A 23,180-nucleotide genomic window follows, 5' to 3' on the forward strand; every position below is an offset into this window, starting at 1 on the left:
GTTCTGTTGACCCTTTCATAAATGCAATATATAGCATCCCTGAGAAATCAGGAGAAGTAATCAGAGGAATGTGTTACAAATCTGGTATTTAAGTTCAGACCATCATTTGACTGTGTGTTACGCTGGTTTAGATTGAAGACCTTGGTATTAACAGCAGACTGTTCTAAAACCTTGGAGATTTTTTACTGACTGAAAATTTATTGGAAAGTAAATTAAATAGAAATAATTAGAATATAAAATGGATCAGTCTTGTGACATAGCAGAATGTTTTCATTCTTAGCTATTATTTTCAATGCATTTTTCACAGAATAAAAGAATATTTAGGGTTAGAAGGGTCCTCTGGAGATCATCAAGTCTGAACTTTTGCCTGAAATATACTTGGAGTTAAAAGTGAGCATATATATTTTTTGTTAAGAAGTAAATGTGTCTGGAGAAAATGTGTTTTGATGTTGGGTTTTCCTAATATTTTGAGATGAGGAGAGCATATAAATGCTGTTTTTAATCAGTTGAAATCACAGAATTAACTAGGTTGGAGGTCTTTGAGATCATCGAGTCTAACCGATGACCTAACACCACTTTGTCAACTAGACCATGGCACTGGGTGCCTCATCCAGTCTTTTCTAAAACACCTCTAGGGAAAGTGACTCACCACCTCCCTGGGCAGCCTACTCCAATGCCCAATCACTTCTTCCAGCCTAAACCTCCCCTGGCCCAGATTAAGACTGTGTTCTCTTGTCCTGTCTCTGGTTCCCTGGGAGAAGAGGCCAGCCCCCACCTGGCTACAGCCTGCTTTCAGGTGGTTGTAGAGTGATCAGGTCTCCCCTGAGCCTCCTCTTCTCCAGGCTAAGCAAGCCCAGCTCTCTTGGTGCCCCTCACAGGACTTGTGTTCCAGATCCCTCACCAGCCTTACTGCTCCTCTCTGGACACATTTCAACATCTCAACATCCTTCCTAGATTGGGGGCCCCAGAGCTGGACACAGCACTCAGGGTGTGGCCTCACCAGTGCTGAGTGCAGGAAAGGAATCACTTCCCTGCTCCTGCTGGCCACACTGTTTCTGATCCAACCCAGGATGCCACTGGCCCCCCTGGGCACCTGGGCACACACTGGCTCATGTTCACCCTGCTGCCAATGAGATGATATGCATTGAAATATTCTTGAGTGAGTTAAGTATAAAATGTTCCCCTGAGATAAGATGCTGGAGAAATAAGCTTGTAAGGTCTGACTGAGAGAGGCACAGGACGACGTGTATTGCAGTGTTTGTGGGGTACCCACTAAAAACACACTTCATGAAAGAAAACTTGTGAATTCAGTGGGAGACATCTCATGTAACTGGGAGGAAATGTGTAGGACAAGGGGTGGGGCTGGCTCCTCTTGCTCCAGAAGAACCGAGAGCCCCGCGGATTTTTCTCTTCAGGTGTCACAGATACAAAACACCTTACAGACATGAAACGTGGGATGGATGACCCTGAGGGACACAGATTCAGGTAATTAAAACTTCTTGTGCATTGTGACTCATTAGGGACTTGGATACCAAACACAAGTGCTGACATCCTTGTTGGGTCACGCAGGTACTCCTTATGATAGCAAAATTCCAAGCTTCAAATGCCACCGCAACTCAAGAATTGTAAGGCTCTGCATGGGTAGAGCCTGTGGTTAGGCAACAGGCTTCCTATTCAAACAAACTATGCCATAGTTGATGACAACAGATATTTGGTATCTTTCTCTGACGTATTTATGGCTAGGAGGTTGATGAACTGTGTGTTTGATTTATTGCTGCACTCTCTATTTTTAGATTTCTGAGTTTTTTCCCCTTTCTCCGACAGTTCCACAGGTTGCTCTTCCCATGTTAATCAGAGAAGGCATATGGGCAGACTTGTCAGTTTAACAGTCAATGTGAGCAGTAATTCTAGCACGGGGAGTTTAACGTATTACAATATTTCATTTTAATAACATGTTTATTCGGTCATGACAACAACTATAAACATAAGTACCATTCAGCTCTTTGCCGATATATGAACTTACTAACGTCAAATCTTACCAGAATCACATATTCTTACAGGTGTCCCAGACACAACATTAACTTTATTAAGCAAAAGTTCATAAATAGTAAAAATGTCCTCTGTTTCACATTGCAGCATTCCTTAAGCATGTACGTACAAGTCTGGAGTAACTTCTCCAAATCTATGTGTCATAAACTTCCTTAGCTGTTTTAACAACCATAGAGATGATTTTTTTTTTGCCTGCAGCAAAGCCTTTTGTCCTTGAGCAATCTACAATTAGTATCACTCTCAGCAGACATGAAAGTTCATTTCTGAAATGAAAGTGGTGATGAAACACAATACAATATCATCTGCTCATAGCTTGCCTACACACTCTGCCCTCATTATAAATCTTTCAGTTATAACACAGTCTCCTAAGAACAATATATCTCCCTTATATCAGTTCTTTATCTGCATTACCTCTCTTTGAAGATCTTAAAATAGTTGGCCTGCAGCAATGGAGATATACTTAGGGTGGAGTGTGTTTACAGTCAGTTCTTTTCCTTTTTAATATTTACACAGTATTTCTTAAGGTTGCTACAGTTATGAATCATGTACATTGACATATGTTTTCTGAAATGTTCACAGTGCAGTATTTTGTGGCCTAACCAAACTTTGTAAATGTCATTAAAAATAAACTTTTTTTTAATATAAAAATAGAATACTTTATGTGTTTACACCAGCAAACCCAGTTCTATCCTATTCTAAACAAACTATACAGTAGTATGCACAGAATTCCACAGGAACAGAAATGACATGTGATGTTTGCCCTAAAGTTATAGTACTCTTCCCTAATGAATAGAAGTTTTATTTACTATCTCTTTTCAGAATTGTTTCTCTGGTCATAACTTAGCATTAAAAGTAGATAGTTCACTGGGTTGTGTGATCCAAGAAGAGAGTAAAGAGGGCCTGGAGCCATTTCTTCTTTTGATCAGTCTTCTCTGCTCTTCAGGGCTGGTATGAAGAAGTTACTGATATGCCTGCTATGGTGGGGTCCTTTTAGGTCAGGGCAGCCTGCAACACCTCTGCTCCTAACTCACCTTTGTTAGCAGCTCTACCCAAGGGTAGGTGGCAGAGCTTCAGCTGCTCACCAAGTGACTCACCGGACAGCAGCCTTCAGGTTTTAATTCCCAGAGTGATTCACTGTTTATTGAAAGAAATGGAGGCTTTTCATTTTTCAGCAAGAGATCTGTTTTTGTAGACTGTTTGACTCAAATAAATGACTGAATGTTGGAATAATGTTAACACTAGGAATGCTTTAAGCTAGATGATTTTCCCTTTGTTTTTTGTACCGTCTGACTACACCAGAGAACTGGTAAGACATAGAATCAGAGAATCATAGAATGGCCCAGGTTGAAAGGGACCTTGAAGATCATATAGTTCCAGCCCCTTTGCTGTGGGTATATTGATTAATGTTGAAAATTCCAGGCACGGCATCCACAACTTCCCTGGACAACCTGTTACAGTGCATCACCACCCTCACAGTAAAGAATCTTCTCCCAATATCTAATTTAAACCTACTGTCTTTCAGTTTAAACTCATTCCCCCTTGTTCTGTCACTACATGCCTTTGTAAAGGCTCTCTTCAGGTACTGGAAGGCTGCAATTGGGTCATCCCAAAGCTTTCCCTCTTCCAGTCTAAACAATTCCAATTCAACCAGCCTCTCCCCACCAGAGAGGTGCTCCAACTCTCTAATCATCATGGTTGATGATTGATGTCCTTCCTGTGATAGGCCCCCAGAGCTGGATGCAGCGCTCCAGGTGGGTCTCACCAGAGTGGAGAAGGGGCAGAATCCCCTCTCCTGACCAGCTGGCCACACTGCTCTTGATGCAGCCCAGGGTACAATTGGCTTTCAGGGCTGGGAGGGCACTTTGCCTGCTCATGTGCAGCCTCTCATGCACCCCAAGTCCTTCCTGGCAGGGCTGCTCTGGATCTGTTCATCCCCAAACCTGTGGTGATACCCTGACCCAGCTGCAGCACCTTGCTCCTTGGTCCTGTTTAAACTCATGACATTGTCACCAGCTCTCTTCTTGAGCTTGTCCAGGTCCCTCTGGATGGCATCCCATCCTTCAGGTGTGTCAACTGCACCTCTCAGCTTGGTGTCATCTGCAAATGTGCCAAGTGTGCTCTCGTGCCCTTTGTCTGTGTCATTAATGAAGATATTAAATAACACTGGTCCCAGTGCTGACCCCTGAGGGTCACCACTTGTCACTGATGGCCATCAGGATCTGAGCCATTGACCACTATCCTCTGGATGTGACTGTCCAGAAAAACTTATTATCCATCTAACAGTCCACTCATCAAATCCATCTCTCTCCAGTTCAGAGAGGAGGTTGTGGGGGGCTGTGGAATAAACCTTAGAGAAGCCCAGGTAAATGACATCTGTACACCTCCCCTTGTCCACTGGTGTAGTCACTCCATCATAGAAGGCCACTGGGCTGGTCAGGCAGGACTTGGAGAAGCTGTGCTGGTGTCTTGAATCCTGGAGAAGGACTGTCCTTCATGTGCCTTCTAGGAGGATCTGTTCCATGACCTTCCCAAGCACAGAGGTGTGGCTGACAGGTTGGGAGTTCCCAGGGCTGTTCTTTGTTCTCTTCTTAAAGATGTTCCCTTTTTCCAGTCACCTGGGACTTTCCCTGACTGCCATGACTTTTTGAATATCATGGAGAGCAGCTTGGCAACTGCATCAGCCAATTCCTTCAGGACTCTGGGATACATTTCATCAGGTCCCGTAGACTTGTGCACATTCAGGTTCCCTGGGTGGTCATGAACGGTCTTCTCTTACAGTGGGAGGGGGCTTTGCTCTCCCAGTCCTCATCCTGTTGTCCATCCTTTCAAGAGATGTGGGAAGAAATGTTGCCATTGCATACTGAGGAAAGAAAGTTAAGTACTTCAGACTTCTCGTCCACCAGCACTGTTTAACAGAGGGGGAACACCTTCTTTGGCCTTACTTTTCTGATTAGCATACCATAGCTTGTAGAAGCTCTTTCTGTTATGCCTTGCATCCCTTGCCAGGTTCAGTTCCAGTTTTGTCTTGGCCTTCCTCACCCACTTCTTACTCAGTCATACTTTTCTACACTTATTTTACTGCACACCATTTCTTGATTTTGATTTCTGTTAAGACACCATGAGGCTGGCTATCTTGGCTGCCTAGGTTCTTAGAAATTTTGTTGATGCAGTTCAAAAATCCAAAGTTTTACTCATGTGGGATGAAAACACATTTTAAACTCTTGTAATTCTCATTGCATTTCTTGGCCTTTTGTGTGAAAACCATTTCTGCACTGCTCGTTATCCTAAAGTACATGCACAGTAACAGTCCTTCCAGCCATACTGATTGATATTCTACTTTCATGGCATTTGTTCTTGGGTCTGAGCACACATTAATGACAGTTTGTGGGAACTAACTCTGGTTGGTAGCACACCGCATTTCCATTTGGTAAATTGATGGCATTCTCCAAATACTTGGAAATAACTGTGATGGTTTATGGAATCCTGTATCCTTAAATAATATGATATTATGTCCTTGTGCTAGTGCAACTTGGGCAACAACATAAACATGTGCAACAGTGTTCTCACAAAGACCGGGCAGTAAAAACTAGTGGACAAAATGTTTTGCTTTTTGTTCATACAATGAAGAATGGATTTTCCTTAATTTCAGACATACCCGTCATGTGTCAACATCCATGTCTGTGTTGTCTTGTGATGATAGAAGAGAAGGATAGGGAGCAATGCACTTGACATTGACATAAGTAGCATTGACATGAACATAGTGTTCCCCAACAAAAGTGGAGAAGATTGTTGATATTTTTGAAACAAGTTCAGAAAATGCTGGACGCAGCTCAGGTTTCGGATGCCAGCACTTCAGCATGACTTCATACCTGCCATTCAAATAGAAGAAGTGCTCAATTATGAAAAGAAAAAAAAACCCAACTCTCTCCTCCCACAGTCTCAATTACTATAGCACAAGAATCAGCAGCATTTGCAGAAGCCTTTGCAAACTATTTACTTACAGTGGATCAGGGCAATATTCAGGTTGCAGCAGCCTTCTTCCTTGTAGTAAGTAAACAGTAATATCAAAAGAATTTACATCAGGATAAGGTGGTGCCCCTCGTGTCATAAGTTCCCATAACAATACACCAAAGGACCACTAAGAAAACAAAGAAACAAATAAAAAGTTAAAGGGTTGGAGGGCTTTACATTCCTGTTTTAGAAGACGGTTTGACAGATTTAAGCATTCAACTGCATGGATTTTCCCTTTGAAAAGTTGTTTTACTGCATTCAGCTTTCTTTTAAGTGGGCTAATAAATGCTGTAGGGACTTGAGGAGCCACTTAAATACGAGCCAGAGAATCTCAACTAAGTAAATGAAAGAAAATAAAAGCCTATAGGCCTGCTACCTTGCTGGTATAAATTGGCAGACTTCTTTTGAGGTTAATGGAGCTCTGCCAGTTTACATGAACTGATGATCTGACTAACTCTGTGTAAATACGTGCTGAAGACAATATACATGGTGAAAATTCTATGCATCACAGGTCAGTCTGAATCTGGATTGAACAGAGAGCTATAATACAAAGCAATCCAGCCAACTGACTTCACTGTAACAATTTTTTCTTTGTAAATGGCCAGGTAATACTTGAGATTGCTGTAGGCAGCCAGTAAGTATTTATAAAGCAAATAAAGTATTTTGGAGAACTATTAACTTTTACAAGTCTCCAAGTTAACCTGTTCTGTCAAGCTTTCCAGAGCCCCTCCTATAGCAGGGTTCTTGGCTTCTTGGAATGTCCTTAGTTTCACTTGGAACAGGATTTAACTCCTAATTCTTTCCTGAACAGTAACATATAATCAGGTCAACAACTTCTTGCTTAGTGACTGGGACAAATACACTTTCTGGATGTAGAAAGACTCTTTTGTTCTTATGTGAACAAAAGCTAGATTCAAATATCAGTTTTCATTTGGAGTTGTTCCATTAATTAAATACTAGAAAGATGCCTCAGGCAATATAAAAGAAATAAATAGGTGATACAAATATGTTTGTACATTACCACATCTGACTTTGTTGTGAACTTCTGAGTTTGTAAACTTTCTAAAGCCATCCATTTCACTGGCAGTTTAGCTCCTGTTTTATTGTGCACACTGTAGTATTCTTTATCATAGACATCTCTAGCAAGACCAAAATCAGCAACCTTGACAGTGAATTTTTCATCCAACCTAGAGAAATGACAAAAGGTATTATTTGCAACTGAGCAGCCCAGATTTACCGTGTTGGTGGATTATAATGACTGACTTGCATTTTTGAGACTGAGACTTTGGATGGCAGTACTTTATTTGGCATCTATGAACTAATGTAACACTGAAACAAAAGTGCAGCAAAGTATATTTGACACCCATTTAACACATTGAATGAACTCAGGAAATTACTGATATTGTTTTGATAATACAATTTGAATTACAGTTATTTTAAAACAATTGCTATGTATAAAAAGATTTTTGCTAATAGCCTATACATCCTGATTGAGTTCTACATCATTTCTTCCACAGCTGTTTTTTCTTCTGTATCCTTAAAACCTGCTAATTTTTATTTCCAAGTTAATGCATCACCTTTCCTGCTTACTCTCAGTTTTGATAAGGAGGGGTCCATCATTATCTCAGTGACTGCCTTTATGTAATAATGTAGTCCTGTAACTAAGGATGAGTTTGATGTGTATTCCAGGGGAATGTTATGGCATAACAAAAGTTCTGTTGGGGCTACAGCTGAGCCGTACCAGAAGATCTCCTTAGCTTTGCTTCTCCTAAGCTTGGTATTTGTCCTGATAAGTGGTATCACTGTTACAAACAAACAGAGTGTGGGTGTGGGCATTTTCAGGCCTATCCTTCTGTACATGTGCAGACCTAGTCACAGCAAGCACTTCCTTTTGGGCTTCTTTACAGCATCACACAGTCACAGAATGGGTGTGCTTGGAAGGGGCCCCTGAAGTTTAGTTCACCATTATCTCCCCTGCTCAAAGCAGGGTCTGCTACTACAGGTTGCTCAGAACCATGACCAGGTGGGTTTTGAATATTTGCAAGGATAAGGACTCCACTACCTCTCTGGCAACCTGGGCCAGCGTTCAGTCATCTGTACAATAAAAGTGTTACTGTGTTAAAATGCAATTTTCTCGATTTCAGTTTGTGCCCACTGCCTCTTGGCCTGTCCTTGGGAACCACTTAGAAAAACCGACCTTCCTCTTCTTTAATCCACCATATCAGTTATACATATGGATAAGATCCCCTTCAACCTTCTCTAGGCTAAATGATCCTGTCTCTCTCAGGGTCTGCACATGACATTTCCCTGTCTTGAATTTATGAGGTTTCTGTCTGGACAGCTCTGGTCTGTTAAGTCAGTGCATGGGACAGAACTATCTGCTGTGTTTACTGATGTAATTTAATCTGCTGAAGGGAGTGGGAAGGAACTTTGATGGATCAACAGGAAACAGTTTATGCCATAGCAGGTTCCTGCACCTCTTCCAGGATAGTGCAATAGAGTAAAGAGTCCCTGAGGACTATATTTGCATGCTGGCTTCCTTTCTGATAGACATCACCAGTGCAGGGCCTGTACTGGGTGTTGGATTGCACATGGCACTGGGAAAAGTGGGTCTTGTGGCTGCAGCTCTCTGGGCTCTGAAGTGCTGATCCCTGTAGAAGTACATTCAGTGGTCATGTGAGACACCCTGAGAGCTGCTCCTTCCTCACCCAAGTAGGCCAAGGGGAATGTCCTTTTGCCACCATTTGGACTTTGATTAGATGAACTAGGTCTTTTGTTCAGTAACCCAATGCATTTCTTCTTAGGAAATATGAAAATCTGCTTTTGGCTTTTTTCATCCCTTTAAAAAACCCAATACCTGCAATAAAATGTTCTTTATCAGAGGCTGTTCAGCTGCACAGGTGTGCACCTTTGAAAAAACAGTAAGACATCTGATGTCACAGGTTAACGACCTTTTTGCAGCCAGAGTTCCAGTTTATGATGTGCTAAAAATAAACTTTAAGGCTGTGCCTCATTAATTCACAACATCAGTGATAAATCAGCATAATCATATTGGCAAATCCTGTATCAGTTTGTCTTTGTGGGAACTGAACTGTCTGGCTTCCCAGACACTAGTAAGATTCTTTGAATGTTAATTTGTGTGCCTGGTTGAGCCAAAGTAAGCTCATACTCATGTAATGAAAGACTATTGTCAAGAGGTCTCATTGGTTTTCTTTGTGTTCCTGTTTTTCTCACAAAGTTCCCCTGTGTTCCTCTCCCTCCTGGTTAGGTGTGGCAGCAGAGACATGCTGCTTCTGAAGAGGCTGGGTGGAAGCAGAGCAAGTTGAGGCAACAGCACTTTAACTTCCCTTAGGAGATGCCTTTTAAACTCTAACCAATGATTTTGAGAGGCTACACTCTCACCTCAGCTTTCTTATTTCTCACACTCAAAAAAAGCTTATGTGTTAGAAATGAGCCCTTAGCAAGATGAGTAGCTCATCAGTATGCAAGACAAACATCAGTATAATTGCAGAGCAATGAAAAAACCACCATCTTTTTACTAAAAAATAGCAGAATCCTGGAAACTTCAGTTTATCTCATCTCATCTCGCTGTTTTACACAGAAGAGTGTGGTAATGCGGCTGAAAGTAGATGTTTGTACTTACATACAGTTTCTTGCTGCCAAATCTCTATGGACAAACTTTTTACTTGCAAGGTATTTCATTCCTTTTGCAACCTGAAGGCCAAATCCAATTAAATCTTTTACTGTTGGATTCTGAAAAATACAAACATTTATGATAAAATGAATGCAGAAGCTTAAGGACCAGACTGCTTTGTGCTGTGACTCTAGGTTTTATACACCTCTCTTGCCACCAGAATGATCAAGAAAGTTTGGTGATTGTAGTGAAATTGGTTTGAGTTTAGGTCAGCTTCTAACCCCTGTGAGAAAACACACTACAAGAAAACAAAAGAGCTGATAGTCTCCAGAAGAGTAGAGTTTGCAGCATAGGCAGTATAACCTGACCTGAGAAGTGGAACAGTATTCTGAAACTTCAGCACCACAGATGATACACAAAATTCACATATGTGGACTTAAGGGTGATAGCATGTAGCTCAGTAGAAGGTACTAACTGTGAACTTGGAGCTCCTCAGCTGGAGATGACCAAGAGAAGACAAAGTCCTATTTGGCACAAAATAGGTGCATCAGTATGATTTCATGAAAAAGGCAAATGAGACCTTAGTAGTTACCAGAGGAAGATTTTTGGCAATGATTGTTAACTCTTTCTTTTTGCCTACATGGTGAGATGATACTCAAAATGTTAAATATCAAAATAAGTATAGACATAAACCTGGAAATCTTTTATAGCAATCATATGACTTGTAATAGTAAGGATCCTACAGATTTTTGTGGTTTTGACATTGCTCCTTACAATTTTCTTCAGTGGAACAATCTGATTCAAGTGTGGTCATTATTCTATTTATTTCAGGAAGGACCATGGCACTATTTACAGACAAAGGCTCTGGTGCTTGTAGAATGAAAGAAGCTCAAATGGCAGCAGGTCCCAGCCGCAGAAAGCTTAACTCCTCCAAAAATTTGTTGAAATTTTTTTTAATTGTACTGGCTATTGCTGATTGCAAGGACAAAATCCTATTGGCTCAGAAGTCACTTTATATTGTTCTAACACTGTGAAACAGATGAAATACTAGAGTGTAAAGTGGGCTTACAGTGCCTGAGGTAAGACCTGTGGTCTTCTACTTGAGAGAAAGCAATGAGGCACATTTGAGGAATCTTTCAGTCTTTCAATGGAAATGGGGAAGATTGCTGATAAAAGAGTATGCATAGTTTGTATAACAGACCCTGTTTTTCTTCCTTAAGATAAGAAGAAAAAATATTGATAAGAAATATACTGTGACACTAGCTGCACATGGAGTTCCCTTACCTAGGAGTTGGAAAAGCAGATGCTGATGACTGGCACTGCTGTGCTAAGGTGAACAGAGATGTGCCAGTTTAATTTAACCAGCAGATGATTGGGCCCCTGGACGTAGATCTCATAAACACATTTGTTTATAAAGAGGATTATGGATGGGAAATGAGAAATACTTATTGCTGATAATTTCTGGGAAACATTCTAGAGAGGAATTTGAGGGGGAGGGGAAGGAGTGGCACTGCTGTGGCTGGGCTCAATGCCAGACTAAGCAAGTGCTAAAGGTTAAGGTGTAGTAAGAGCAGCAAGTTGCAGACCTAATGTAATTATGAGAGCCTGTAAGAGCTGGAGCAGGGCGTGGCCAGACTCGCATTTCCCTCTCTACCTCACCAGGTACTTACGTGAGTCTCATTCCTAATGAAGTTTCGAAGATCTCCATGTTTCATGTATGGAAGAACAACTAATGGGGATCCTTCATTGGGCAAACAGATTCCCAGGAGTGACAGAACATTGGGATGAGTGAAATCTTTCATGATTATTCCTTCTTTCAGAAACTGAGCTACTTCTTCCAGGTCTGTAATCCCTGAGAAATCCAGTCATAAAATGAGTTAATTAAAAGAAACAGAAAAAAACAAGGGTTCATTTCTCTACAGCATGCCATTGTACAACAAAGTGATAATGAGAGACTACAAACATGCTCTCCACCTCCCACAGTACAATGAGGTTATGTGCATTGGTTTTCCAACAATGACCAAATACAGTCTGTTGGTAATTTTTGTTTCTCTATTTCTTATTTTGAATGATTTAAAATTGAATAACAACACTTGAGTAAAGTCCTTAATAAATGTTGTTATACTATCTTCCTATTTTTCCAGCAGTTTTGCCCACTCTTCAGCAGTTTAGCTTCCAAACCCAAATCTTCAGTATTCAGTAGAATAAAAAAATGATACTACCTTTTCCTTATTTTCCAGAGTTTTTTTCTTTGTAGAGGAAGTATATGGACATTTCATTTGATGTAAAAATATATGCCAATGTGTTGTGGTAATATGGAATAATGGGAATTGCTCCAAAGATAAATCTGATTCAGCTGCAACTAAAAATCTTTGTTTGTGAATGTATACTTCACTGGAATTTATTGGTTCACCCCAGTTATCTTTGGAATTAATAGTAACGCCTCACTATTAAACATGTAACTCACTATTCAGTGACTTCACAGCACAATGAATTTTCCTGCTATCGTTATCCAGCAATGTCCCATGGTACACACAGCCAAAATGTCCTGTATAAAAAAATGAGTAATATTAGCTTTAAGAAGTAAAATTATTTTCCTGGTATTTTCCACTGGGTAGCAATTATACTGTAAGAAAGTGATCACGTTCCATTTCTATCCAATTCCCAACACTGGTAATATACGCTTCCTAACTAACATATTAAAATAAATGGAATCGGACCATTACATAAAACCACCATTCATAAAATCACCATTACATAAAACCACCACTACATAAAACCATCATTACACAAAATGAAAACTCTACTTGCAGCATAATTGGTGTTTCTTGACCTAAATGGAGAGTATAACTAATGGCAAGGCTGGCGCCACAAGCATTTAGCGCTCTTGTAATGACTAAGCACACGAAACCCACGTCAGCCCATTCCCATCATCTCCTGTGACATGGGTGTCCAAGGAGGACACCTGGAAGGCACAGGGAGCAGCTAGGACATGACTACTGGATTGGTGGTTCCCAGTGATCTGCAAGCCCATGCTAAGAGGTCCACTGGACTGTACAAACTTGATGCATCTGATGGAAAGGACAGCCACTCTGGGATCACAGTGGCTCAGGTCTTGCTATTCCATGGAAAATGTTGAATGTTAAAAGTTATGTGCTGGCTGTGGATGGTTTGGGAGTTGCTCTACTGATCATAGACTGATGACACCATTTGGCAATTTTTTCTTATGGCCTAGTTCCAAGTATAAAATATCACTAAAAGATGATGAACAAAATTTGCCTTCTTTCTCATGGTCTGAGCAGTGAAATGAACTGCCAGGGACACAGAAATCCTGTGCTTTCCTGCCAAGCAAATGATGTTGTCTACCAAAACTTGCTATGAGAAGTCAGGTTTACCAGCTTGAGAAACAGTGAAATTTGAGCTCCAGGTTCACACATTAATTTCTCTAAATCAAATAACGTACGTGCAGTTGTGGCTTCTTTCACAGATGAACTATTTACTGGAAACTTTTAAAATACTAATATTTGCAGTTAGAAAGCATATTCTTTTTTTTTTTTAAGTGTGAGCTGTACAGAGAACAAGACTATCTGATTAATTTTACTATGTTCCAGTCATAAGCTCTGGTCAGAGCTCAGTTTGCTTTGCTTTTGGCTTGAAGTAAAATTAATCCAAAGTTTGTTTTATAAAAGCAACTAAAATCTCATCAGACCACAGATTGCTTGGAGCCTGGGCACAAATCCTAAAGCTTGGATTGGGTGTGTCTAAAATATTTTGGGTTTTGGCCCATTTCTGGTTAGAAGGGAGAAAATTTAAAATGGCTAATTATCTCAGTGTCATTCCAGATATTTTCAACATTTAAAAAATGGGAAATTACTTGGCGTTTTCCAAAAAGAAAAGAAAAAGGCCCACCCTTGCTTTGGGGATGATGAAGTGTAATACAAAGAAGTGAAACACGCTGACTGTTTGTTTGATTTGTGGCACTTGTCCTGCAGAAGAGGCATTAGGAATATAATTTATAGCCAATTTTTTATCAGTATTCTGATACTCAACAAGAGACCTCTCATGCATGATCTGTAGAAATACTGAAATACAGCTTGTACTTTGGTTACTAATAGGTACTCAGTCATACAGAGTTTAAAAATGTCCCAAACAGAAATACTGGCTTGGGCTATGAAAGGTAAAGGGAACTTGCTTATGAAGATGTAGAGGAATAGGAGTGATGAGAGAAATTTAGAAAAATAGGAGACTTGCTAAATCAGGGACAAAACTAAGGGGAAGTGAGTCAAGGGCTACATATTTCTGCAGCTGGCATGAGAGGAATGAGGTGATATGAAGAGCATTTGCTGGGAGGAAACAAGCAGCAAATTTCTCAGAGCTGGTGGAAACTTGAGGAGGGAAAAGGGGAGTGGGCATTTCACCTAGGCCATGGTGAAACTGTTTTACTGTTTACACTAATGACTGCAGGAGTCTCCTGTGTCATATAGCAATCCAGACAGATAACAGGCTCCAAGTTTGAGGTCGCTTGTGTTCCTGCCTCGGCATCCCCTGCCATTTAGGTGTGTGCCTCAGGTTTCACATAATATCCTGCAGCAGATTCACTCCCATACCACAGCCTCATGGATCAGAATCCCTGGCTGAGCTTTCTGTAGCCTGGAAAAGGGTGAGAGTAAGGCAGCTGGAGTGGGACCAGCAAGTCCATGAGTTTAAAAGAGCCTCATTAGTTGGCAGACTCCTTCCTCCTGATGGTGTCTTCTCAACTGATCAGATGCACTGACTTCAAAGGAGAGCCCTTTCATTCCCTCCTTGATTCAGTACATGGTATGCAATGCCATAAGAGCTGAAAAGCTTGGAAAAATCTCTGTATAACCACCTTATTCAGAATGGTTTATAAGAATGGGTGTGCAAAAAGAGGAGCAGTTTGCAATGTTGCAGTACCCACCTCTTCCTATTACTTCACTGAAGTGCACAATCAGACTGTCGGCCCCAATAACCACGTGCTGCACCTCTTTGACCAGGTCAGGATTTAAGGCACTGATGTCTATGTGGACATTAGTCTGGAGAAGAGGACTGGCTAAATCTGAGTCTCCGCTAGACAGAATCGGGGAGAGGTCAGAGTGAGGATACTGGGCAGGTCTGCACGATCCATTCTGAGACATGCTTGGAAACTGATCTGGAAAACGAACAGAAACTGTTATAATCCTTTCAAAGTTCCCCTTGAAAAATGAAGAGTTTTATTGCATTGGTGAAAAAGGTTTGATTTTATCAGTTTGGAAGTGGCTTGGCTTTACGGAAGTTTTGGTCACAAAGGGAAAATGAAAATATGTATTGGTAATCAGCCAGCCTCCAGGAAAACCATGTCACTAGAAACTTATGCTTGTCTCAGCTCTACTTTTATGAAAGTAAATGGCAAAACTTCCACTTTTCTGAAGGGATGGAATGAAGCCTTGTCACTTCTTGCCAGAGAGAGGTTCTAGCATTTCTAGCAATAGGGAGTAAAAAGATTAAAACAGAAAAATGACAACAATATTGGAGGAGGAGGTAGTGAACAATTGAAAACATGAAGCTTTTTGTTACTGTCGTGTTCTAATTTGGTAGGGAACTTTACACTTCACGAAGGTTTCCAAAGTGCTGGTGAGTAGCTGTATTTATCCAATGGTAAATATTCAACCAGGGAAATGCCTAGAGGTGATTCATTTCCTGTAACTGCTGAAGGTATTACAGTTGGTGCTACTCATGAAAATAACATGAGCCATCTGATATAGCAGAAACTAAAATATTTCAGTAAATCCAGGAGTATCTATTTGAGATTTTTTTTTTAATCAACAACATGTTGTTCAGTTATTTCAAATTGGTTTTGTTTAAAATCATTTTCCTAGTATTTTGTATGACTGAATGAAAGAACTATGTTTAGTTTATATCAATTTCAGTTTGGAATTATTTCAGTGGAGTGATGAGCTGAATTTAGTCCAGGGTCAAAAATAAAAATGTACCTACAGAAATTATCAGGTATCTTATTACAAAAAGTAAAAAATATTGTACAGACATTCTTTATTTATTTCTGCATAAAACTTGTGAAATTTTTATAAAGTGCTTTAATCACTCTGGGAGCTGAGAAATACTCTGTTATTTTCTCTAGGAACAAAAATACCAGCTCTTACAACTTACAAATTAGTTTATTTGTAACTAAAGGCAAATATCTATTTAATAAACACAGTAAAATAATCTAGCCATGGCTGCAAAATAATATTTACAGCTGTGAAATGTAAACCTGCATGTTTTCATGCAGGTTATTTCATTCATTGATAATATTCATTATTATTTCATTTTTTCATTATTTCATTCTTTGATAGTATTGACATCAGCATTGCTACAGGAACATGAGATGAACACACACCCTTCTTGGATGCACTCTCTGCTGCTCTTTGCCAGCACACAGTGGTTGCAGGACCACTCTGGATTTACCTTCCACCAAGGATCTTTGCATAGTTCTGTCTCATGTATCACTTTCCCTTCTAACCAGCAACATGGGCTTTTCTTTCCCTTTGGAAATTTTTGAATCAAGAAACTTCCTGTATGAGCTGGTGGCAGCAATTAAAGAATGATACGGGAAGCTGGGAGCAGGCCTGTGTCTCAGATAGCTCCGTGACTGGGGCTTGCAAAGGTGGAACAAGACTTGGAGTTATTTCCATTCAGCTGCATATAGCAGCCCCTGAAATAGTGCAACACTATGTCTATGCTAACACTAACAATCATCTGTGGTATCTCACACATCATAAAGTGGTAACTCCTAATAGATAAAGGCTCTTCAATGGTGATCATAGAACATGGTCTCCACACGTGTTAAAGGAGCGCAGCATGGTGTGGTAAGTGTGGCAGACTGCTCTTCTGAATACCCACTTTAAAGTCATATTATACAGCACAAAAATATATTTGATGTAGGATTATTCTTCCCTCAGTCTGGCATAATGGCATAATGGCAGATGGCATATGGACCTCCATTCAATTTGTTGCAGTCTTCATATCCTTTTAGCTTAACTTTTAAAATTAACATTTCTGCATTATAAAATGTCCCATTTTACAGGAGGGGCATTAACAGACAAAAGAATATCAGTTTATAAAACCCCATGTCCCATGTCAGACTAACAGAACTGCTTTATTAGAACTGTAGGAAGTCACTGGGACACACTAAACCTACAGTCACTTGATGTTATCGTTAAAATCAGCCTTTTCTGAGGGGATTTGTGCATAGTGTGATGGATCTTATGACAACACAGAATCACTATATACACTAGCTCCTAATACCTTGTGGAGCATACTTATAGTTTTTACTAATTGTATTTTATTTATTCCTTGAACCTGAGTAAAAGTAAAAATCCTAGGCACCTTGATCTTGGGAAGCACCTGAGAAGCTCAGCTGAAATAGCAAGCCTGTGAATACATAAGAGTCGCAAAAATACAGAAACAGACAAATCAGATGAGAAACTGGAATTAGGATACTGATCAAAATAGCTATCATGTGAAGACATGAAAATCAAGATGTGTAAAATATCTTCCTAATTAGAGTCATACCTTCTAGAAAAGTTGATCTGTAGTCTACAGATTCGCTTGAAACCATTTCTGTTGTTGGACTTACACTCCTTGCACTCACCAGCCTGTCCAGGTGAGGAGTGTGCACTCTGCCATCATAGCGAACTAGGTCACTTCCCAGATCTGAAGGGGGAAGAGAAAGCAATATTAGAAAACCCTCATGTTTTTAGTATGCCAATATTGATTAATCTATTTATTTAAATTTAGATTTTCTGCTCTGCTGAGAAGAGGGTTATGTTCTTGCTGCGGCAGACGTGCAGGACTTGAGCTATTTTTACAGTGCAAGATTTTCTGGAAAAAAAATCTTGTGTTGAAGACCCACTCTTAGCTATACTGGAAGATCAAAGACTGCTTTGAAGACTCTAGGGCCAGCTTCATGGTCTGACTGTGATAGTGCATCAGGACAAGACTTGCTTATACACTAGCTCCCCTCCTCCTCCCACCTTACATAGTGTGGCAGCTCCCACGGGAAGGAAACCCAGACACAGGGGCCAAGGAAGAACAGGAGTCTGACCAAGTTCCTGATTTGGGGGAATAAAGACCAGGAGACTGCAGCACTCTGTGCCTTGCACAACTCATGCACAGCCTGGATGAAGCTGGACTACTCGTGATTCCATGCATGTCATTTACTCATCCCCTCTTCCAAAGCTGATTAGGGAAAAGAAGTTACTAACTTTTCCTAATAGCTCAGAGTTCCTCAGAAATCCTTCTGCTTAAGGCATAATGTGGCCCTTCACCCAGCTAAGGCTCTTGCCAAGCACTGAAATGCAACTAAGCATTGGGACTTGATTGTGAAACCTCTGCTGACAGGTTACAACAGGGCAATGCATGGCAGTTAAGCAAAGCATAAAATTATGTCAGTTTTAAAAATCTAAGATAATAATGGAATTATTTGATGGGATTGACTGTGATGGACCTTTAATTTGTTTCTTCTTCCTTCTCCAGAAGAAAACCACCAAAAAGATAAAAATTAAGATTGACGTTGAAAGAATTCCAGCAATTAGTCCCGTGAAATTCTGATCTTGCCGGATCAGCACTTTTCCAATAACTGTTGACAAAACTTCTTGCTTCCACTGAAATAACAAAGAAAAAAATAGTGTAATGATTTCCAAAGACATGTAAGAACTAGATTATTAGTACTAAAGTATGAGCTGATATGTCTCATATGTATTAAATCTTGATTTTATGATGCCGTACTGTGATAAGGCACTGTGAGTGAAGAAATTGTTATATTGGTGTACATGAAAACAGAGCTACATGTTTATGACTCATTTCTCACCTTCAAGTGCTCTGGTAGTGACACAGCTCTGTATTTGATACACCACACACACAGCATGCACTCACATGCCCTCTGGATAACAGGGTTCCACTGTTATATCCACTGCTATTTCAAAATGTTAAATTCCTACTTCTACTCATATGGTGCACGGAAGGGCCTATGGATATATGGGCTGACACGTACATTAAAAAAAATAGCCCAACTGTCTTTAATGTGTGTCCTTCTGGCACAAATATGCTGTAACATCAAACTCACTCTCTTGTTGACAGCATGCTTGCATTTTAGTTCCCAAGGTCACGTGAGCCTGTCCCTTGCCAGCTTCTAGCTTGCTGACAGTTTAAAGAAACAAAACTAAACAAAAAAAACAACCCCAAAAACCAACAACCAAACAAGCACCAAGCAGCTAACAGGGAAAAACTGTTTTAGGTCACACAGCACTAGCTCAGTCAGTTGGAATGCATTTGGCCATCTTTTCTCTTCCTCCTGTGGAATTCATCCCTCTGGGTACTGTAATGATGGATTTGCCCGTCAAAAGAGCAAATTTTCTTCTTCGCTGGGCAGACTACAATTTCTGAGTCTCCCTGCCAGTAAACAAGTAGAAACCTTGTTTAACCCCTTTATGTTTTGTTCTTTTCTGTGCATGAAACATGTCACACATATCTGTTTCTTAGAAGTTAAGAAAATATTACAGAGTAGAACTAATTGAATGCAATGTTAGTCCTGGTCAAATATGTAAAAATACAACACATTAACTGAATGCAACCTGTGCACAAGTATTATTATATGAAACTAGGCACTTAGAAATCTGGGAGACCTACACCAAAAGGAGATCTGCATCTAATTTTATAGCTTGCCTGATATATCCAAGAAAATGAATACTTACCTTAAAAAAGAAATTAAAATAACTTACTAGTTACCATATTAATAAGTCAAATTAGTTTTACTATTTACTTAGATTGCAGTTGCCACATAGGAATATCATTCGCAGCCCAGGATCCTGTGAGATGAATGTCATAAAGACATTGAAAAAATAGATGTCCCTGCTTCAAAGAGCTTGCACAGACTTTGATCCAAACCACACTTACATGACCAGCAAAGTCTCCACTGTTTGCAGTGAATCAGAGTACAGTTTCATAGTTTAAAGTAATCCCATTCCAATTTCATTTTTCTATATCTTTAATAAAAATACAAGTGTATTGAAAGATTTATGTCTTATTCTATAAATCAGTATGTCTACAGTTCAAATTTGCAGTAGCACACTGAATGACTCTAATGAGACCACCTTTAAAGCAATGACTCAATCATTTGTCCTAAGTGTCTTCTTCTTATAAAAAGAATTCAAATGAAATTATAAAATGCAGACAAAAAAAAAACCTTCAGGAAAGATTTGATCCTCTTGACAGCAGCAGAATGTTTTGTTGAAAAGGGGGCTAGTGAGTTCCAAACTAAAACTACTCCATTATAGCTTCTCATTCTTCCCCACATGTTTCCTCTTGCGTTTGGATTAATAACTATAATTTTATTTCTGTGCTTAGTCCAAGTCCTACTTTATGCCTAAGGCTCCATAAAGTCTCTGTACAAACAGGTAATAACAACAATGACAATCATATTTATTTTAAAATAGCTGATATTATTTGAATTTCCATCCCACACAAACAGGCATAGAGATATCTCTGTAAGCATAGGCTTAGGCTTAAATTTTATTTAGGCTTAAAGTTTATTGGTTCAATAGTGACACTGTGAATAATAATAAAAATGGCATTAATATCTCATGTGTGGTGTAGTTGCCTCACCTCTATATTTAGCTCACTGTTGGATTTCAGGAGATCGCTGGGAACCGTACACAGAATTGATTCCGACTGCAGGAGAAGGTTTTCACAGCTTTTGTTTCCAACTTTTAGCACTTCACCTTTAACAGCTTCTGAATCAATATAATTTCCCTTGGAAAAAAAAAATCAATTTCATATTACATAACCATCTCATAAAAGTTAAGTAATTACAAGCTTGAAAGATATTTTAATGAAGAATAAATTGTGGAATAAAAGACTAATGAGAATTTACACTGTCCTGTCCATATGCATGTATAGGCTTATTTCATGTAAATGTGACTTTGACAGAGGGCCAGTGTAGGCTGGTAAACTTTACAGATAAAATCTGCTGTCACTCATACAGCTCGTACAGACTTCTGAAATTTTAAATGTCTGAGGGATTACTCCTGTTGGTCCTGTTTAGATTTTTGCATAATTTGTTTAAGAAAGGACACACTATGTAATGCTGCTGTTTACAGAAAACTGGCATTATATTATCTACAAGCTAAAGGCATCTCATACATTTTGTTTTGCAAGTGGTTATGGTAGCAGAAATGAAGCTTTCAAAAAGAAGTAATTAATTAAAATAATAATACACAAGTCTGTTAAAATCATGTTCCACAGACCAAAAAGGAAAAATTCTTGGTAAAGATGAGGCATGAAAAGTACACTTCTTACCCAGAAAACCTGCTCTCACATCCCAGACTTGGATGAGAAATTATTGCTTCTGATATTGTGACAGTAGAATCCAAAGGCCAAGTTTAGGATCTTTTGTGCTCAGGAGGGCATCTCTATTTAAGAGCTGCCCTAGCCCAGGTACAACCCAGCTCAAGATGAAAGAAGAGACATATTAAGTGGGATTGAAGGAAAGAAGGGAGAAGGGAGGCACTAATACAGGCTATTTATATGTGCTGGATCTGGGAGTTTTCCATGAGAAGGGAGGAAGGCATCACAGCTGACACCACTGTGAAGCCTTGTATATTGGAAAGAAAACAAGAATCCCATTCTGAAGGGCAAAAAAATAATCTTACTTTGGCATATGTTTTAGATCTGCTTCACAATTAGACTGAACCCTGGGAAAACTGTAATAAATGTATAGGAGAGGCAGCTTAATGTCCTATTTGGATGGCAAAGCCACACCCCAGGTAAATGCTTTTTAATCGCTGGCCATAAAAGTCCATTTTGCACTCTATCTTCTGTCTAGTCAAAGCCATTTTGTTTAGTGTTAAGTAATAAAATATTCCTGGGCTGGGGAGCATTTGAATGCTTATTGCTTATTCGTTTGCAGACTTGTGGCAGATTGTGAGCCATATCTTTCCTCTGAATGATGTACCTCAAAATATTTGAATTTAATTCTTCCATCTTCAGGAAAAATATATTATCCTGGAGAGTATGGTTGATTGGTCTCTTCTTCTACACCAAAACCTAGAATTTTTTCTCCACCAAAACTAATGGAAAAATGGGGGAAAAAAAAATCATACTGGTCTTTAGCCAGTTATAAAGATGGCAGCCATTATTTACTACTATGACTATTATGTTACAATTAAGATATTATAGAATCAAATATATTCACTATGATATCTAAATATATTAAGAGTTTCAAAACACTTTCAGCAGTGGTTTTGCTCTTCTCAGCACAACAGAATTTGCCTACAATTTTAGGATAAGGAGGAAACTGGCTCCTGTGAGAACTGAGAAAAAAATATTTCCTCTTTTCAAGTGTGTATTGCCCCCTTCTTGGTGAGCAATGCCCTTGAATGCAAACTGGAGAAATTATCCTTCAAGCTGTAGGGGGTAGTGGTTGCAATCCAATCTGATAGCATAGCCACCTCACAACTTTTAGAGAGATGGGAATAACTTGGGCAAAAGTCTAAAAGCAGCAGAAGAACAGTAAACTAACTAAGGTGTGGAAATTCTGAGGCTGGTGTCAGAAGCATTTTTGAGGCTCCTAAGCAGAGTGAGCAGGTTGACTTGGGAAGAATGAGGAATGACTGCAGCTGCAGAGGTTCCTCTTCAGCTTGCTCAAAAATACCACAGTTTCCATATTGCTGTCTTTTGGACCAGGGTTTGAGAGTAACGATTTCCTGTGCCATGTGAAAGAAGATTGACAACAGAGTGACCTATAAAGAGGCAGATTATCTCACAAAGAAAGTGTTGCACTGGCTTAAGAATAGAGTAGGCAAATTAGTAAGTCTTGCCCTACTCTGAATTTTAAGACAGAAGTGCCAGAGCACAGCCAAGATCTCACACATTGAATTACAACTGTGCTATATATTTCTCTACTGGAAGATTTATATTCATAAATATACTTTAGTTTCTGGTGGCCCATGCCTAGACTTCCTCTGGAACAATGCACAGAGTCCTGCACCATCTTAGTGCACAATCACAACCCCAGAACAGACCAGGCCTCTGGGCTAACTGAAGAAAGATGCTTCTCTTATTTATTTATTTATTGCTTAGTTTTTGTTTTTGTTTGTTTGTTTGTTTGGGGGGGGGTGTAGGGGATTTGTGGGGTTTTTTTTGGGGGGGTGGATGCTAGGATGCTCTCAGCTGTCAGCAGCCCAGCTTGCAGGTCTGGATGAGTGGCTTCTGGGGGAGGCAGCAAGTTGACTCTGTCCTTTTCAGCAGACTCAGGAGTGAAACACCAGAATTTCTCCTGCCCCGACAGCTTTCCCTGTTGGTAGGAGATGGGAGTCCTTCTGAAGTGGTGTCTTCATGGTGATGAAGCAGAGAGTTGCTTGTCATGACTCCTCTGACTGGGGCATGGTGGGCACCAAGAGACTTGAAAGAGCCACATAGCTGGCAGAGCAAG

At 39.8% G+C, this 23,180-nt stretch overlaps 1 protein-coding gene across 2 annotated transcripts in view; it reads right to left on the bottom strand.

The window, feature by feature from the left end:
• Positions 1 to 5,707: 5,707 nt before the first annotated feature.
• The window catches only part of MET (MET proto-oncogene, receptor tyrosine kinase), a gene marked incomplete at both ends in the record, with an annotated part of 66,176 nt that continues 48,703 nt past the window's right edge, over positions 5,708 to 23,180 (bottom strand). For both annotated transcript variants that reach the window (XM_084205624.1, XM_084205623.1), the window contains 10 exons: positions 5,708 to 5,918; positions 6,051 to 6,187; positions 7,082 to 7,247; positions 9,704 to 9,813; positions 11,365 to 11,546; positions 12,162 to 12,242; positions 14,634 to 14,864; positions 17,264 to 17,404; positions 18,198 to 18,354; positions 20,354 to 20,500. In XM_084205624.1, coding sequence (XP_084061750.1) covers positions 5,708 to 5,918; positions 6,051 to 6,187; positions 7,082 to 7,247; positions 9,704 to 9,813; positions 11,365 to 11,546; positions 12,162 to 12,242; positions 14,634 to 14,864; positions 17,264 to 17,404; positions 18,198 to 18,354; positions 20,354 to 20,500 — 1,563 coding nt within the window. The remainder of the gene's footprint in view (positions 5,919 to 6,050; positions 6,188 to 7,081; positions 7,248 to 9,703; positions 9,814 to 11,364; positions 11,547 to 12,161; positions 12,243 to 14,633; positions 14,865 to 17,263; positions 17,405 to 18,197; positions 18,355 to 20,353; positions 20,501 to 23,180) is intronic.

Source organism: Fringilla coelebs (assembly GCF_963513975.1).
Source record: "Fringilla coelebs genome assembly, chromosome: 5".
In the NCBI taxonomy this organism is placed as follows: domain Eukaryota; kingdom Metazoa; phylum Chordata; class Aves; order Passeriformes; family Fringillidae; genus Fringilla; species Fringilla coelebs.